The 19,653-nt window shown below is 42.5% G+C and overlaps 2 protein-coding genes across 2 annotated transcripts in view; one reads left to right on the top strand and one right to left on the bottom strand.

Moving 5' to 3' along the window:
• The window catches only part of LOC144805452 (uncharacterized), a 36,341-nt gene extending 20,089 nt beyond the window's left edge, over positions 1 to 16,252 (top strand). The window contains exons 3-4 of the mRNA XM_078672003.1: positions 8,659 to 8,808; positions 15,063 to 16,252. Coding sequence (XP_078528129.1) covers positions 8,659 to 8,808; positions 15,063 to 15,187 — 275 coding nt within the window. The 3' untranslated portion in view covers positions 15,188 to 16,252. The remainder of the gene's footprint in view (positions 1 to 8,658; positions 8,809 to 15,062) is intronic.
• Positions 1 to 19,653, bottom strand: part of LOC144805440 (uncharacterized) — a 947,065-nt gene that overhangs the window by 591,557 nt on the left and 335,855 nt on the right.

Raw genomic sequence — 19,653 nt, 5'->3', positions numbered from 1 at the left:
ATCAGTATCGCATTTTTTCATTTGTCTAGAATTAAATTCAGTACATCTACAGTTTTAGTAGTGCAGATTCAGTTGAGTGTTTAGGACAGAACCCAGATTGGTTGGGGTGTAATATCCTGGCTTTCTCAAGGAAGTCAGTGAGCTGTCTGTTAAAAAGTCTTCTTGTGATTTTGCCAAGGATGGGTAGTAGTTATATAGGACGACGATTGGAGAGTGTGATAGGATCTATGGGCCCGATTCACATAATGAACTTAAGACAGACTTAAGACAGACTTAAGACAAAATCCTAACTTCTGTGAATACCAAAAGTAGTATGTGCATTCTGTGAATACCAAAATAGTAGTAAGTTTAGGATTGAGTCTTAAGTTAATTCTGTGAATCGGGCCCTATGTTCTGTTTTTTCCATTTGGTAGAAATTATTGCTGTATTTAGCAATTAATTAATTGTGTTTTTAAATACTGGATTAAAAATGTTTACCATCTTGTGAAGAACCACAGGGGGATATGCGTCAAAGGGGGATCCTGATTACAAGCATCAATAGCTTAACTCAACTGATCCAGTGAGATTTTCCCAAAGGCCTGGAAGGTTGGTCCTTTGAAGGTAGGGTCAGGGTTTACATTTATCGACTATGTTTGTGAAGCATTACATTCTTTTTGGATGTTAAGAATTTTTTGTTCAAAGAAGATTGATATCTGGTCAAATCTGTGATGGAGAAATGTCCTTAACTAACCTGTGTGGGTTAGTAAACAATTTTACCACTGTGAAAATCATTTTCCTAATCATTTCCAGCATCTAAGATCTTGTTTGAGAAATACTATTTTTTCTGTAGCTTAATTTGTAGTGGTATTTATTTCTGCTTCATCTGAAGAGGTACAGTTAATCTGCACTGTATGCTCTTTTCCATCTCTGTTCCAGTTATTTGCACTGGAGGTGGAGTTCTGCTAGTATAGGCGTATAACAGGGTGCAGAAATTGATTTTTTTCTTTTATTTGTAGATTGCTCCATAGGGGCTAGTTTGTTACTAATGGCTCTTATGTATGTGTTAAAGCGTTAGGTGTCATCTAAGGTGTTACCTGATACAGTGGGTAAGGTAGCTCTTGCCAAATGAGGCAGCTATGAGTTAGCTAGCATCTTAGCCCTTTTACAGCTTGACAATATGAATGTTTTTTGATTAGAGGAGTAGTTTAAATGTGGGAGGTTAATGTTGAATGAATGGACTCGGCATATAGTCCAACCAGACTTGGGTCCCAGGGGTGCTGACTGTTAGAGAAAATACATTTGGACTTACTCCATCCATGGTGTGCCCGGCCTGGTGGGTAGGGACTGAGATCAATTGGTGAAGTCCAAGACTTTCAAATGTTTCAATGAAGTTATCTACTCCAGGATTGCTGTAGCATTCTAAATGGAGATTAAAATTGTCTAGAAGAGTAAAATTTGAAACTGGGGTATAAGATGGCATAACGCATCACCTAAAATTTCCAGGAATACGAAACTGGGGCCAGGGCGCCTGCAAAAGAGAAAGAACCATTGATTTTGAAACACAAATCCAGGCGTTCTGGTCCTTTCAGGGAGGAGAGGTGAAAGTTTATGCATTACAGAGACTCACGATGAATGTTGGCCAGCCCTCCTCCCCTTGTTCTGTCTCATCTACAGATGGTATAATTTGGAGAAAGTACTAATGCAAAGTCAGGGTTACACCATACCTTAAGCCATGTCCCAGTAATGATTAGAAAACCAAGTTGTATGTCATTGATCATCTAATTGACGTCTTGGGCATGTTTAAAAAGAGAGCGAGCATTAGTAAGGCACCCCTCTAACAGTTTCTCTGCGAATATATTATTGGGTATCAAACGGCTAGTCTCAAAAATCTTCGGTTCCATTGTACATTTAAGACACGTAAGTGGGACTTTGATTTTATGGAGTATTCAATTGCAGTTACATTTCATATCCATTTTAAGTGCTTTGAGGTATGAGGATATAGAGATACCTGGGGGAGTTTGGGCAGCGTGTCTGGTGCCGGTTGCAGCCCGGGGGTGGACGGGCACAGACAGGCTTCCTTTTGGTGTTCCTTCAGTGAGCTAGTGGCATGTCCCCTGTGCACATCCGCTGCACGTTCACGGTTGACATTCAATTAAATACTGGTGCCTGCCAACCACTAGAGCGCTGCAGCTCAAAGATGGCAGCTCAGAGTGGGACTTCCTCCTCCTGGAAGGGTTGGAGGGAAAAAAGCAAAGTGTGAGATGAACTGAAGGAAGTAAAATGGATGTAAAATGGAGCATCTGCAACATGAGCATATTTAAAAACAAGAATCATGGAGTAGAGTTTAGACCTACCATACACGCTAAGGTATGCAGCCTAATCTTAGCTTCTTCCCCTAAGGGTACCCTTAAAACCCAAGGGTACATTGCATGCTGATACACAGTTGATATGCAGGTGTATTGTTGCCTCAAGTCTCCCAGACAGGGAGAATACAGGACCTCATTTACAAAGAATTGGCATAGTACAGAGGTGCAAGTCATTCTGCTAATCTGCCCTATTCGAAAAGGAAGGAATCCATTGTATTTACACAATATGGCACATTCCTCTTCTTTCAGCTAGCTTTGGCACACAATTAGTAATCAAGCGCCAACACAAGCAGCCTAGCACCATGGTACAAGCATGGCTGTGTTGTTGGCATGATTGTTTTATGGAGGAAGAGACACCTTCCTGCACAAAAACTATCACAAGAGGCCTTTTACTCATTCTATGTTTGCTGCAGAAGGCAGAACAAGTTGAAAGGGTGAACAATGCTCAGGAATGCATTGTTGGTGCTGCAGCAGTGTCAAAGTCTATGAGTGTTGAGTGGGAACACCCACAGCAACACTCATGGAACACCTCCTTGTTGAAAAATAAGGCAATGCAGCGCTTTAAGCTACCTTGGCTTACTCTATATCTATGTGGCCATGCAAAGCCACGCCTCATAGATATGATTGAGAAGCCTGTGCCACCAGAGAGTCATGAAAAGATGTACTGTGACAGTGTGGGCCTCTTGTAAATGAGGGACACAATGTACATGCCTAGTGAGATACTCAAAACACACACTATTCTACAACAGTCAATGGAAAAGAATTTCTATTCTGAACAAAAATTAAGTTAAAAAATTGTGCCTAATGAGATGAAAACAAAATGTATTTTATTTTCATACAAAGTGTGGTGTTTCTGTTGTTAGGGTGGAATAATTGCGATTCTCCTATTAACATGACCAGAGAATCTGGATTTCATTAAAGACACGGATGCTAACATTATCCATTAATCCTTTTAATGCAACTCACAGCCGCTTACATCATAAAGACAGAATAGAATGTGATGACAGCATAACAACAATATAAGCCATGAGTAAGAGTAGAGCTGCCTCTTTTAAATGGAATGAAACAAGGAGAAAGTTAGTAGAATCAAGCTGCAACTTGGAGCAAGGGTGCTGCAAAAGCTGAAAACCAAGGAAGGAAGCGAAGGTAAATCCATGGAGATCCATTAGTTCGAATTATCTGAAAATAAAGTGAAGAAGGTCAAAGGTTGGAACAAATTTGCCAAAAAAACCTTGAACATGAAGAGAAAAAACATATGATATGCAAATAGTTAGCAACAACATTAATGTAGAGCAAAACTAAACAATATCATATGAATAATAATCTCAAGAATAGATTCTCCATCCAAGGGAGGGACGGGAGGGATAATGTTAGCCTCCGTGTCTTTAATGAAATGCAGATTCTCTGGTCATGTTAATAGGAGAATCGCAATTTCATTACAAGACAAGGAGGCTACATTATGCATGTTGGTAGCCTAGAATAACAACGTCAGAAACATGTTCAATGGGTTTACAATAATGATGAGCAAATGTAGAGGCATTAGACCAATCAGCAGCCTTAAGGATAGTAAATGTAAATGTAAATGTATTTCGATTTATATAGCGCACGAATCACCCAGGGGTCTCAAGGCGCTTGCTTAGGGAACCCGTCCTGGTATTCCCCTGTGAGATACCCCGGCAGGGTATTCACAAGGTGAAAGCCAGGCATCCCGCTGCGAGGGGCCGTAGTGGAGATTAAGCAAGCTATTGCCCAGAGTCGCAGAGTGTGACCCCGTGAGTCGAGTAGGCACCGGAGCGAGAATTGTCGAGTCCGTGGAATTTTTTTTTTTGAGCCCAAGACCCGCCGAGGCGGGGAATTGAACCCTGGTCCACGGCTGATCTCAGCTTCCGGGTCTGCCGCCTCAAACCACTGAGCCACGCTTCTCCACTAGTTGGATAGCATCCAACTTACCACCAGACGGACTTGCTGGCCATAGCACTTCTGAGAGAATGAGCTGGAAATTTGGAAAGGTCAATATCAGCAAAGCTCATAGCTATTTTAACCCACCTGGCAATAGAACAGGATGAGATGGGTTTAAAGGGTTTGACAAAAGAAATGAGAAGTTGATTGCCATTAGGAGAACGAAGGTCTTTCATTCTGGAATCGTATTCCTTCATGCAATCAACGACACAAAGTTTTTTGCAAAAGAAAAAACGAGGATAAAAGATAGAGTCAGACATTGTCTTAGTTCTCCTAAAGATTTCAAATTTAACACCAAACATGTCATAGCATCTATTCAAGATATCTAGAGCTTTGACATCGCAAACTCTGCAACAAGAGACTAGGCACAAAAGAGAGGCAAGTTTAATGGAAAGACATTTCCTGTTAGGAAGAGAATTGTCAGGCCAAGAGCAAAAAAGGTCAAGCAGAAGTTTAACATCCCACACAGATTGGTATTTAGGCCTAGGAGGTCTTTTAAACCTAATACTTTTAAGGCCTCTACAAATGATAATGTTCTTACCTACCGTCTTACCGTTGACAAGAGAATGTCCTGTGGAAATTGCAGACCTAAAACAATTAATTGATCTATAGGAGAGACCGTTGTCGAAAAGTTCCACAAGAAAATTAACTATATTAACGATAGGAGCCTCCACGGGATCCAAGTTCCTCTCCAAGCACCAACGAGACCATTTTCTCCAGATGTTATTATATCTGTAGTGAGTTCCTGGTGCCCATGATTCTCAGAGGAGAGTGAGAGCAGATGACGAAAGTCCAGACAATTCGTTAGATTGCCTGACACTTTCCAGGCAAGAAGGTTCAAACTCCCTGAAAGAACTAGGTGGTGATCTTCTCCGTTTGCGTTTATGAGCAGACCTTGGGTTGCAGGAATCAGGAAAGGGATGTCGCAAGAAAGTTCCAGAGCTGTGGGGAACCACGCTTGAGAGGGCCAGAAAGGAGTCACCAGGATCAGTGAGCACTGGTCCTGTCTCACTTTCTGAAGAACCCTTTGAATCATTGCGAATGGGGGAAATGCGTAAGGTAGGTGAGGAGCCCATGGTTGGAGAAAGGCGTTCACTGCCAGAGCGCCCGGGTCTGGCATCCAGCTGAAATACTGAGGGAGTTGGAAAGTTAAACGGCTTGCAAACAGGTCCACATCGAATGGGCCCAAAAAAGAGGCAAAGAATTGAAAACTTTCACGTCGAGTTTCCAATCGCTGAAATCTTGAAGGAATCTCGAGTTCCAATCCGCTGAGAGATTCGATTTCCCGGGGAGGTATTCTGCCCTCAGCAAAATCTTGTGTTCCAAACAGAACATCCAAAGTTTCTTTGCCAAGTCGGAAAGGTCCGCAGATCTCGTTCCACCAAGGCGGTTGATATAGGAGACGGCAGAGACGTTGTCCATCTTCAAAAGAACGGATCTGCCCTGAAGAGAGTGTCTGAAACTCATTAGGACATAGAGATCGGCAGTCAACTCTAAGAAGTTTATATGGTGGGATGACTCTGTCTGAGACCATACCCCACCAGTGTCTTCGTCTGGGAGACGTGCACCCCAGCCATGAAGGCTGGCGTCTGACTCCAAGACAAAGTCTGGAGTCGAACCAAAGATAGCTCTTCCGTTCCAAGCATCCAAATTGTCCAGCCACCAAGAGCGTTCCAATCTCGCTTGGTGATCTAAGGAGACAAGGTCCCCATACCACAGACCGGATCTGAGGGCATTGGCTTTTACTCTCTGGAGGGCACTGTAGTTGAGGGGTCCGGGGAAGATGGCTTGAATCGGAGAGGAAAGTAAGCCCAGGAGTCTGTCAACTCTCGAAGAGTGAGGGATTGCTGTCTCAGAGCAAATCTGATTTCCTTCCGAATTTTTGCGATTTTGTTTTTGGGAAGTAAGAGAAGACATCTGGAGGTATCCACAGTGAAACCTAGGAACTCTAGAGATTTTGAAGGGGAAATAATGGATTTTTCCCGGTTTATAATGAAGCCAAGGTCCTCTATGAGATTCATAGAGATCCTGAGATCTTCCAAGAGCTGGGAATGAGTTTGAGACATGATGAGAATGTCGTCTAGGTAGATAATAAGGTGAATACCTCGCGCTCTCAGGATGGAGACAATTGTTCTCAGGACCTTGGTGAAGCACCAAGGAGCGGAAGAGAGGCCGAAAGGAAGGACCTGAAATTGAAAGAAGTGGTCGTCCCATATAAATTGAAGAAAGGGTTGATGTTCCATTGCCATAGGGATGGTAAAATAGGCGTCTTTTAGGTTCAATTTGACCAACCAATCTCCTTGAAGGAGAAGGTCTCTGAGAAGATGGATGCCCTCCATCTTGAAATGTTGATAAACAAGGTATTTGTTTACTTCCCGAAGATTTATCACAGGTCTCCAACCATTGTATTTCTTCTCGACCAAGAAGAGCGTGCTCACGAATTTCCTTTGAGACTAAGGGACCTCGATGATAGCACCTTTTTTGAGCATAGAGGAAATTTCCTCTTTGATGATTTTTAGATGTTCTAAAGGAAGAACCAAAGGTTGGGGGGCAACAGTCTGACATGGAATATTTACAAAATCTATTCTGAACCCCCGGACTGTCTCGAGAACCCACGGGTCTTGAGTCAAGGATTTCCAAACGTGATAGAAATGTCTGAGCCTTCCCCCGACCCTGGGAGGTGAAGAAGAAAGAGAAGCACTTACTTTGGGAGTTGTTGTTGGAAGCTCCATGGGAAGGGAAGCCTCTCCCGCAAGAACCTCTTCCTCTTTGGGGGTAGAATTGTCGATTCGAGGGGTAGAAGCCTCTACCAGTTGCACCTCTTCCTCTACCGGATGAGAAGGGCCGGAAGTTTCCGCGGCCGGAAGAACGGCCCCTTCTCCCGGCCTGTCCAAAAAGATTATTTGAGAAGACATGTCTCATATTATTCTGTGCCTTATCGAGAGCGGTGAAAGTAGCAACGTACTTTCCAATGGTCTTAATCATATCCTCGCGAAGAGCAAACCTTTGGGTTTGTTAGAAGGTTCCTTCTCGGCAAGGTCACCTAGTTTAGGGTTAATCCTATAGAGGATAGTCTTCCTCCTTTCGATATTAAGTCCAGAGTTAGTGTTACCAAGAAGGACGATCGCTCTCTGGCTCCAGCCTCGAATTAAGTACGTGTCGAGGGGTATATTTGAGATATGGGATTCTTCGGCCAGCTCGAGAATTTTAGTGAGGGGGCCGAGAACATCAAGAAGGCGATCCTGACAAGCTTTAAGGGCCCTCTCCAGGCATTTTCTAGGGTCTTTACCTAGCTTGAATAAAACCTTAATTAAGTCAGGATCTAGGTTGGGGGTCTGGCAGACCTTGTCTTCGATGCATGGCCTAGGGCATTCTGATCTCATGGTATTGCGTGTTCCTCTCTCTAATTTTTAAGAAGGAAAGAACTCAGCTAAACTAATTGGGCCAAGCTAAAACGAATTTAATGTTGAAAATTGGGCAGAAAAGGTAGCGAGGAGGTAGGCGAGAAAAAGCACAGCTGATCGCAATGTTTGAAAGCGCAACCGATGCGCTTGAGGCAGCCGATTTGAGGGGAATGGAGGAATGAACCTTAGAAGGCAGGGAGCGTAGCGCCGCCGCTGCCAAGGTTAATTCCTCTACATGCGAGGGGAAAGATAGAGACACGCTCGCGCTGAAAAGCGAGCGCGTCAACAGTGCCAATTCTTCTTTATTTTATTAAAAAGATGCGGTGAGGGCCTTGCTGAACAGCGCCCATCGAAACCAGAGCCTCAAGCGGGGGCGGGAAAGCAGGATTGAGCAAGCGATGAGGGTCATGAAGGCATGGGGAGCCTAATCATCGGTGAGGAGGGGGAACTACCAAAAATTGGAAGTTGGAAAGGAGAAGGTTAAGAGGAAAGTAACCATACGAGGGTGAGAGGGGAAAGCTTCAGTTAATAGGCAGTGGTAACAAGCAGTACAGTATAACAGTACAGTATAACATGCCAAAAGAACAGTAACATCAATACCAAAGCTCCAGTTAATAAGCAGTGGCAACAAGGAGTGTAAGCATAAAAAAAACCCAGTAAAATCAATACCAGTAATGTAAATGACAATGTCAAAGTAGGGGTAATGAAAGCAACTTATCTGTCTGTGAGCCGCATTTAAAAGAGGCAGCTCTACTCTTGCTCATGGCTTATATTGTTGTTATGCTGTCATCACATTCTATTCTGTCTTTATGATGTAAGCGGCTGTGAGTGGCATTAAAAGGATTAATGCATAATGTAGCCTCCTTGTCTTGTAATGAAATGTAGCCATGACTTAGCACCCCATTTCTGAACACATTATGCTTCTCAATTGCTGTTCTGTGTTATTTCAGTGCCTGCTGTGGAGGACACCCCGAATGAATATAAATGCGACGAGTGTTTTACTGACCAGTCCTCTGACTCCTGCATACCAACTGGAGAAGCTCAGTGCACCGGGGAGCAGAACACCTGCACCATCTTCTCAGGAAGAGCAGTCACACCTGGTGAGATAAACAGACTTTGCGTTATATTGCCCACTGTACAAATCTTCTTGGATTCTGGTCCTTTCTTTTAAACTAAGTGCTGTTCACACTAATTAATTCTCATTTTTTTCATAGAATCCACCTGAATGTCTTCAGTGAGCTGGGTTCCTTCAAATTCAAAGTAGAAATCATGTCCCATTCACCAAATATACCCTGATGATGTGGCATTTGTATAACGCAAACTTAGACAAGAAAGCAATAGAGTTCTGTTCAGTTCAGAGGCAAACTAACCCAAGAATAAGACTTAGAGTGACCACAGTGTTTGCCAAACAGAATCTAAGACACTTGAGGCTAGATCTACAATTGGATTGCATTGCCCTTGCATTATGCATGGTGTTGCAGGGGCAAAGAAATCCTTAACTCAGATTCTCCAAGGAACACAAGGCCCCCTTGCATGGCCCTGCATTGCTTGGTAAATCCGCAGTAATACGAGGGGTTGCAAGTCACTGGCTTGCTTTACTCTGCCCTAGGGAGGCGTTCCTTGTGTGGAGCGTAGAAATGACCACAAATCTACCCATGGATTTTGTAGCAGTCCCAGATGTACCTAGTCTGGTAAACCAGGGAATGCTTCAAAAGGCTATGGCTTTCCTTTGGAGGTACAATAATTATTTAATCTTTCCACATGTGCTGCATTCTGCAGCACACTTACAAAGAGGATAACACCTTCAAAGGTGTCCCCTTATTCACAAAAATAATCCTGCCTCCAACACAGGCACCCTTGCACCATAACGCAAGGGTAACTTCTCTGACACTAGGCTGCACGGAGAGAGAAGGCATTCACCATATTTTTTGAAGTTGTGTTTCTGAGGTGTGCTGCATCAACGTTTGATACATCTGACCCTTGGAATGTGTGTATCTCAGTATCCAGATAGCTGCTGCTGCACTGTACTACAACCAGGTTGTCAGGCTCATTTTAGACTTTTAAAAATGATGCACATACCTGCACAAACCTGCTAAAGCATTTAAATGAAATGGCTACCAATTTCTAAGAATAACATACAACCCACAGCAGTCAGCTTTGCTCCTCCTATGCATGTGTTAGGCAGATCTCAAGTTAAGTAAGCCATTTTCTGTATGGCGAATGTTCATTTCCCACTGCCAGAAGGTCACAAATTGTTAGTCTTATTGAGAAAAATTCTCTCCCAATATGATATGGGATTTGGGGAGTTCAGCGATGGGGCAGTTGAAGTGGGAGAGAATGGCGGGCATTACACATTTATGAGCATAGACACATCCCACCATGAACTCCATGCAAGTCCGGAGCGTGGCAAACACATAATGTCTCTCATCGTCTGACCAGCTTTCTAGAAAATTACATGGAAGGGATTTGCGGATGAGAATGGCCACATTTTTTGTAGCTTGGCATGGTATCACTGAGTACGGTGGGGCACGCCTGGTTGATGTCTGGCAGCTTTAGAGGAGTCGTCCTTCCAGTCCAGTGAGTTTCTATGCCTCACTTGCTGAAAGCTGTGTCTCTTAGAAAAGGGCAAATGTCAGTGCTCAGATGCTTTCCTGTTTACATGAGTCCAGTAACTTGAGCATGATGAAAGTAAGGGGTGGTGGGCTATGGTAGTGGCCATTAGCAAGTGAAGCTTGTGAAGTATACGACAGGAAGGCAAGAGTATTTTGGTAGTGGACTGCTGTGGTTGAATCACAGCACCAATGATTAGGAGGTGGGAAAGGGAGTGTGCAGGGTTAGGACATGAGGAGAAGGGAGGGAGAGCACAGTATTTGTGAGGTGCTGTGGATGCACAGGAATGGTGCAGGTGAAAGGGAGGTTGAAATCCAATATTATCTAAGGGCATGTGCGGGAGGTAGGCAGATGAGGGGGATTTGCCACAGGGAAGTTAAGCCAATAAGGATGCAGAACAGAAAAAGTACAAAAGTAGTAAGGATATGAATAGTAAATGTATGTTCAGGTGGTGTTACGTTAACTGGTCCTTGTGTGTTGACACCCCTCTGGGAGACATCGGATGGCATGGTGTACTCATGATGGTCACGCGCTTAAGAGATAAGTATAGTCTGTATGCCATGACTGGGGGAGAGAGGAGAGAAATGATACAGTGGGTGCCAACGGGGCCTTGGCACATTAGTTTATTTGCAACTCCAGGTCAACTAGACCAATGGCAGATGAGAAACTGTCAATGTATGATGATGTATAGAGGTCAGTCATAGAGATGGGGAAGAGAGGAGGGCTTCCAACCCGAGGTAGGAGAACAAGTGCAATAACAGAGACATGAGCAAGCATAGCAACTTTACCAGAACCAAGACAAGAAATTCTACCACAAACAGGAGCATTATCATCAGCATCAACATTAACATCAACATTGTGGACCCCTAGTAGTTCTCAACTCCACAAACCAACATCCCAGGTGAAGATATATATATTAGAAACACTTTCCTTTTAGTGCTGTCTCTGATGAAAAGATCACTCTGATTTGCATCCTGTATAATAAGAAGGGTTTGGGCATGATGTAGAAAACAGGCTATCAGCAGAGGAAGTCTGGTGGAGCCTTTAGTATAGGAATACGTAGTAAAAGACCCCATGCTATGTGCCCTTTGAATTTCCAGCTTGGGCTAAAGGACAGACCAGTGATGCATGGGATAAGATCTAAGAGTAAGGTGCTGGTGTCATTCTAGACATTCTAGTATTCCATAATAGCAGATGTTCAGCTGGGGCGACCAGTCTTTAAGGTCAACTTATGTTTGTGGGATTGTTGTCCAATTCCAGGTGCCCCAATCAGTCTTCTGCATTAGCTTGCTGCCCGTTATCAGAGATGGCTGGGTGTAGAAGAAGGGACCATGTTGTTCTCCGAGTCATCCGGAACCACACAGCGTGGATCAATCTATGACTGTAGAGTGACTCAGTCCCGTATAATCGATATAGATACAGAGAAATGCTTTTCATATTATTTTTTGTTGTCCTGCCTGTTGGGGAAATAGATGATAAGATACAAAAGTAGTTGGAACAATGTAAGAACTGGGACCGCCAGTTCTCCGGGGGTAGCACGGCTCGAGCAGGAAGGCGGCCAGGGGCTTATTTGTAAAGCAGCTACTTAACACGCACATCCAATAAAAGCCACAGTGGCGCAATAATGTTGTATTTGAAAAATCAAGATCTTTTATATAGGCTTTCAATTAGAGCAAGGCATTGGTAATTCATTAACATTTCAGATAAGCATTTCATTAAGACATTTCAGGGATCACATGCAGGTTGCATTTCCTGTGAAGAGTAAGCATTTTAGTAAGGCCTTTCATTAAAATTACAACCAGTTCATCTGGGCAGTGAAACATTAACTGACCCCGCCTGTCGCATCAGACTCTTGGACAGGCACAGGGGTAATGGTATAAACCTGGAGGATCCTACAAGAAGCGACAATTATAATGCATCTAAGTAGCACATCAAACCTCTCATGGACGCTTTTCCTAGAAAGGAATAAAACATATCAGCAAGTACTTATCAGTCTAACAAAGAACTTCAAAGAACACAGCCTTTAGTCATTTGTGACAAGCCTTTCTTCTTGTGAATGCGTGTCGGGTGCGACCCAGATCAGAGCATTAAAAGTGTTATGGAAGTCCACCTCTGCAAGAAAATTCAGTACAGTGAAGTGACTCTCCCTCTCATTAACAGGTGTGTAAACATGGTACACTTTCCCTCTTGCAGGCTTGTAAATATGGCTCACGAAGAATAATGCAGGCTTGTAAATATGGCTCTCGAAGGATAATGCAGGCTTGTAAATATGGCTCTCGAAGGATAATGCAGGCTTGCAAATATTGCAAAACAATGCAATGAGGCACATTCAGAAAGGGGCCAACAGGGCCAGTCACAGTTAACCCCGGGGGAGGGGCGACCTCGGGCCTTACGCGGCCTACCGCCCTCCTCCCCAGGGGGTTACCTCTATTCTTCGGCCCTCTCGGGGCCCTTGGGTAGTCGATGGTGAGGGAAAGGGGGTGTTTGACCCTTCCAGGGCCTCACTCGACCCAGCGCTGTGCCGGATTGGCTTCGGGCACCAGGCGCCGGGGCCAGAGCGAGATCAGGGGGGAAGGCTCCACCGGAGGGGCTCTCTGGCTCCAAGTCCCCCTCTGAGGGGAGACACGGCTTTCCCCGAGCGCTGGGCCTTGTCAGCTGGGCCCGGTGGGAACAGCCAATGGCGAGGCAGCTTGGGCGGGGGCGCGGCCGATGACGCGGCGGCGCTCCCGCTCACGAGACGGGCTCCAAGTAGGCTTCAGGCCTAGCGCGGCCTGTCAGTTTCAATGCGGCGGCCCTCTCCTGGCACCGAGGGCCGCCGAGGGGGCAAACACGGCGCTGGACACAGCGTGAAGGTGGGCAGCCCCTGGGCGAGCCGGCAGGGCCTCAGAGGCATCGCGTGGGCGGCGCTGATGCCGCGGTGACGAGGGGGCTTCCCCAGGCGGCCAGGTACAGCGCTTGGCGGCGCTTCTCAGCGCTAGGCGCCAGCAGGGCAGGAAGACAATTTCGACGATCCCTGACAGGGCAGGCAGGATCTGACACAGCGCTGGGCAGGAGGGCGCTTGTCACACAGTTCAGTCAGGGGAGACAGGTAGGCCCAGCTGAAGGCAGGGGATGTGCAGGGCAGCTCAGTCCAGTACCTGGTCTCATGAAGTAGGTCTCTTGGCGCTTGGATGGTTCTGCGCCCTTAGTTGCTTGTTTCTTGAAGTTGAAGAAAAGGGGGGTGGAATGAGTTGAGGGCTTGAAGAATTTCTCCTCAGTCACTGCAGATGGGCCCTGGGGTTCCCTACCACTGGGCCAGATCAGGGGGCTAGCTTTGGACACCTCACTGAGCTTAAAAGGCAGCACCTAAATCCTGTCACTCCCAGTAGCATACGTACCTCACTAGGCCCTCCCGCCTAAAACTCCTGCGTGGGTTCCCCAGGTCAGTGATGCCCCAACTGACTGGAAAAAGTTCCCTCCCTGGCTTATATATGCCCAGGTCAGGTGACCACTCTCTAAGGCGGGAAAAGTCAGGTCCGCCTTCCTTCTGGAAGGTTCCAGGAGCTTCCCCACTCTAACTATGGATAGGGGCTGGGTGGCTGGTGTTGCAACATTGTATGGGGACCCAGCCTGCTCTTGGCAACTAGGGTGCTACACTAAAAAGACCACGCTGCAGTAGCAGGGGCCAGTGGCAGCCATGTTGAAAGTAGAGAGCACCTGCACCCTAACACAGGTTAGCTGTGAAAAGGTGCCCGAAGACCTAAGGGCCAACAAAAAATAGGTGGAAAAAATTAGGCCAGGGCAAAAAATCACAGGGAAAGACCACCCTAGGGCTGACAGGTCTAACAAACACAATATAATTATTTCTGTCCCAGCATTTCTTACCTTTCGGCTGTGACTAAATGTCCATCATAAAATACACCGCAAGGGAATACACCCAAACAAGATCAATACTCTTCAAAATAATGAGACGCTACAGTACATAGTAAGTGGCAGGTGATCAGGATTGGGATTATGCAGCTTTCCTAACACCAGTCGTACACTTTTGCAAGCAGAGCTAGCTACTTACTCACCATGGCAGGTTCTGTAATTCACCACTGGACACAGACTTAACAGACAGCAGCAACAATACCAAGAAAATAACCAATACCTACATTGTCATCATGTGTTTGTGTTTGCAGCTGTTTTAGATGAACCACAAGTATGGATGTTTTGTGTGAATTCACACTGATGGGCTCCTCAACAAGGTGAGGGAGCATAAACAATATAAAAAGAAAAAGAAAAGAGTTGTATTTTCTGTCATAAATGAGGTACATATCATTACAATATTTGCACAAAAACAAGTGAGCATTCTTGTGTTTTGAAAATCAGTTGAATTTACTTGTAAAGTGTTCAAAATGTTGTGTAAAAGAAAAAAGGTAAAGAAAGATTTCAAAAACATTAAAAAAACAAAATTATCCTTGGATAATCTGTATAAAATAATATTGCCGATTGATTTTTATTGTTGACAATGTACAGTTGAAATTATTACCTACCAGTCAGGCCGACAGTGTCCTTGTTCCACGCAGTGCTCTTAATTCCCACCATAAGCATAAACCTTTTGTGACCTTTTGTGACAGTTTTAAAAACTGCTAGTGTGCGAATTAGTGGCTAATCTGAGATCTTGGGAACTTTGGACCAGAATGGGCATGATTTTTTTCCTAAGCTGAGAAAATTTTGGCAGCATTGCTAATGACTGATTTTTGTCTGTGTGTTTTTTCCACAGGTGAAACTGTGCAATCGTATAGCCTGAAAGCATGTGCTTCTCCAGATTACTGTGAATTATTCTACCCAGTGGCGACTCAAGTCTATAGTGGTGAATTACGGTGCGTACCTGCCAAGAAGCTGTGAAGTCATTATTCACACCTTTGATGCAGTCCCACGCTGCCTTAGTAATAGTCAGCAGAAACATTCCTAAAGTTCTACAAGTACCTGCCATGAAGAGGAACACAGTAAGAATGAAGAAGAAGAACTCATGTCAGCCTCTCTGGACACAAAATACAAGGAAGCAATGTGTGTAGTACTGTTTATGCTGCCATGTTGTTTATGTACCACCGGCCTTTATATTCACCCATGTATAGCGCATGGTCGCCTAAGAGGGAATACTCACCTTGGTGCATTGAGCGACTGAAGCCCTGGCACTGCAACCACCTAAAGATACTGGCTTGGGATCAGATAAGAAGCTCTTTCTGATAGGATACTAATGCTGGCTTAATGTGTAACCATGGAAGAAACTGAATTCAAGTGTTATCTCTCCAATTGAAATAGTATCACCTGAATTATGATGGTTTTGTCTATGCATATCATGCCAATAAATATAAATGCAGATTGCATATCAACTCCCTGTGTTAACATGTGTTACACAAAGAGTACAGCACACTGCTGCATGTTCAAACACTGGCAGATTTTTGAACTTCTGATTCCATTAGTTTTATACCTTCCTTTCTACCACTAAGCACAGTTCAATTATAAACAAATCTGTACCAGAACCAGATAGAAATGTTTCTCCCTCCTGTCTGAGATGCAGCTGGAAGTTTTGGATAAACATATTGATAATCAGCCACTGGTGACTGTTCTTAAGTTTATCCATCAGTGACCACTCTCAGAACATCTTACCAGCTTCTGCCAGTGAGACCTTACCAGGTGCGCCCGGACATGCCTGCTTTGATCCCCTTTCTTAGCCTTAGAGATGAACACCACTTTGAATGTAAGATCTTTGAAATTATCTACCACATTATGTTGATGATGTCCAAATAGCAGAACGCAGAGTTATGAGATATATATCCTCAATTGTAAAGAACTCTGTAATTCTGGGATTTGTCTGCTTTGTGCTGTAGCAAACCCATAGCATAAAACCTGTACATCTGCTTTATACTCTACATTGAAAAAATTAATAAACTTTAGTTGACACTGCTGCATCTACTATGGGTCTGTGTTTTTATGGATAGCTGTTGGTTGAGTTTTCAATTAGAGAGGTGATGTAAAAGGAATTAAGGTAAATAGACACCTATATAGAAGAGTTTATGTTAAACACAGGATTAATGCTATGCCCGCAATGGAATGAAGACCCCTAGTCTTATATACAAGACCACTATTAGAACACTAATTGACATCAAACCATTACAGATGCCATGACTGACATCAATGTAAAGTCCAAAGGAGGACGAGTTGCAACTAAGTGAAGTTCAAGACTGTCTCTCAAGTATATGGCGGACTTTAGGTTTGCCATGAACTTGACTCCATGACAGTCTAAGCAATCCTTAGAGTGTGCAACAAGTAGGTCCCAGTTTTTAAATCTAGGTGTACATTTTGATGCTGGTTCCCTAATTAAGCCTTTAAAACATATCTTAAATCTCCTCATCATAATTCAGGATAAAATAAGAATTTACTAGGACTGCTGGTGACCCAGATGTCTCATAGCAATGTTCTGATTTATATTTGGCCAGGAGCCTTCCTTAGGTCTCAGAATCTTCAAATAACAGGCACGTGGGAAAACAAAACCAAATATAAGTGACATTAGAATATCAAGTAACCCCTGCAAGCTATTTCACTATGACCTCTTGCTGACCTTTGATACTGTTGAAGAACTTTTATTCGCACATTTGCATTTGCATAAAGGAAATTCTCATCTCCTTTCTACCCAATATGCATCAATTCACTCAAATGGACTCTTTAGATTACCATTCCTCATTGTCAAATATGGAGCACTCCTAGGGCTACACTAACACACAATGGTAATTAATCTGATCATGGAGGCCTTAGGAGTAGTACTGTCCAACATATTATTTTCACCCTTGTATGACGCAACTATAGCTCGAGTGACCATCATCAGCTAATATAAGATATTACCTGGGCCATTTTTTCATTGTGGATATGCACAGTTTAAAAAAACAGCAGAAAAACAGGAACACTTTGCAGATTTTCTAAACTACATTCAGCAATAGCCTTTCCCTTCCGCAAGAGTCCCATCCCATGGTCTGTATATCTCACCAAGAATATCCAGGAGGAGGCAGATGAGATGCTCCAGACCGTGCGGATTCATTTGGTCTCATGCTCTACATCAAATCCATCTTCTCAATAGTCTTCATGTGAAAGCAGGACAATATCATGCACACTGGTTTCTTGCTCCCACATTTACTAATCTAAAATAGGTCTTCCTTGTGGAGACCTATCTTATAACTCTCCCCTAGTCTCTCACACACTTGGCAATCTTCATTGGTTCCCAGTCATGATGTGCAATCGGATCACTGACTAATTATCGACGGACACAATATCGAATTCCTATCTACAAACAGGTAAGTACCAAAATATCGAGTCCAAAATATCGTTTATATATATATATACATTTTAAAAATATCGAATGTGTTAAAAAATAATGTTTAAAAATACTTAAATTACCTTAAAATTATTAAATAATTAATTTAACTTATAAACAAAAAAAATATAATCATATCTGTTAAAACATATATATATATAAACATAATATTAATAAAAAATACACAATATTATTACCGTAGGGTAGCGTAGGGGTAAAAATTACTATTCCCACTCCTGGAAGTGCAACAGTAGGGAAAGCGTTGGATAGCGTAGGGCCAAAAATTACTATTCCAACTCCAGAGAGTGCAACAGTAGGGAAGGCGTTGGATAGCATAGGGGTAAAAATTACTATTCCTACTCCAGTAAGTGCAAGAGTAGGGAAAGCGTTGGATAGCGTAGGGGTATAAATTACTATTCCCACTCCAGAGAGTGCAACAGTAGGGAAAGCGTTGGGTAGCATAGGGGTAAATTTTAATATCCCCACTCTCATGAAAATAAATTAATATAAATCACATAATTTTAAATTCATCAATTAATACATTTTAATTACCAATTAAAAATTAATTATTACCAATTAAAAATTAATTAACAATTTATTCTATATAAATTCCAATTAATCAATTAACATGTTTAATTAATTATAATAAATTACTTCCCACCCTATTCCCCAATAAACCCACAACCCGCTACTAAAAATAAAATAATATTATTCACATAATTATCAATTAATCAATTAATAAAAATTAATTATCAATTAACAATTTATTAATCAACAATTAAAAATTAATTGACAATTTATTTAAAATAAATACCAATTAATTAATTAACATGTTTAATTAATTATAATTAAATTACTTCCCTCCCTATTCCCCTATAAACCCACAACCCGCTACTAAAAATAAAATGATATTATTCACATAATTATCAATTAATCAATTAATAAAAATTAATTATCAATTAACAATTAATTAATTACCAATTACAAATTAATTGACTATATATTCAAAATAAATACCAATTAATTTATTAACATATTTAATTAATTATAATTAAATTACTTCCCACCCTATTCATCTATAAACCCACAACCCGCTACAGAATTAAATTACGCAAAAATTAAATAACATAAAATTAATTACTTACAATAAATTACAAATAAATATACACTTTTCACACATAAACTAACATATAAAACACTTAAAAAATTCGATATTATTAAAAAGTCGATAATTTTTATCACCTATATTATGTACTTCGATATTTTGACTGTCTATATTTTTAAATTCGATATTACAGTACTTACCTTCAAAACGATATTTTGGATGTCTATATTCTGTCCAGTCGATATTTTGTCCATTCTATATTTTGGACTCGATATTTAGATTACTCGATATTTTGGAATCGATATTTAGCCCATTTACCGCATAAAATGTGCCTTTTCTCAACCTTACAAACAAATGCAACTTTTTGGCTGAATAAAGGCACCTTATGTAGCAGAATCCTACCCACCTGTAGCACACACTGCTTCTACTGGAGATTCACAACGAAATGCAGAGGAAAAATAGTTATATTCCCTTTACTGCTAATCTTTTTTCCTATGGTTTTTGGAGGTGAATAGATTGATATATACAGTAGTTGTCCTATTCCTCATTTCAAATCATAGATCCAGGAAGTCAGATTCTGCTCTTACAGCTTGAAACTCACATGCATTCCATTATATCAAACTTGAGAATGATGTTCATAACAACTACACATGATAAATGGGCAGAACAGCATCAACAGATCAGGTACCTTGTGAAATTGCCCCTTTCAGCCCTTACCAGTCTGCTGCCTGCCTTCTGCTTCAAGGGGACTCCATCCCCAAACATACCTTGTTGTCCAACACGACCAACGTGGTCCTTTTCATGCCATGAGGCACTTAAAAACAACACAGGCCTACGGCAGCGCGGGACACGCACAAGACAGGGCCACATCCCTTGGTTCCACCATGAGTGGTTGAA

Source organism: Lissotriton helveticus (genome assembly GCF_964261635.1).
Source record: "Lissotriton helveticus chromosome 1_1 unlocalized genomic scaffold, aLisHel1.1 SUPER_1_unloc_10, whole genome shotgun sequence".
NCBI classification, from domain to species: domain Eukaryota; kingdom Metazoa; phylum Chordata; class Amphibia; order Caudata; family Salamandridae; genus Lissotriton; species Lissotriton helveticus.
The sequence above is the reverse complement of the archived record's forward strand: the minus strand, read 5'-3'. Positions and strand labels throughout refer to the sequence as shown.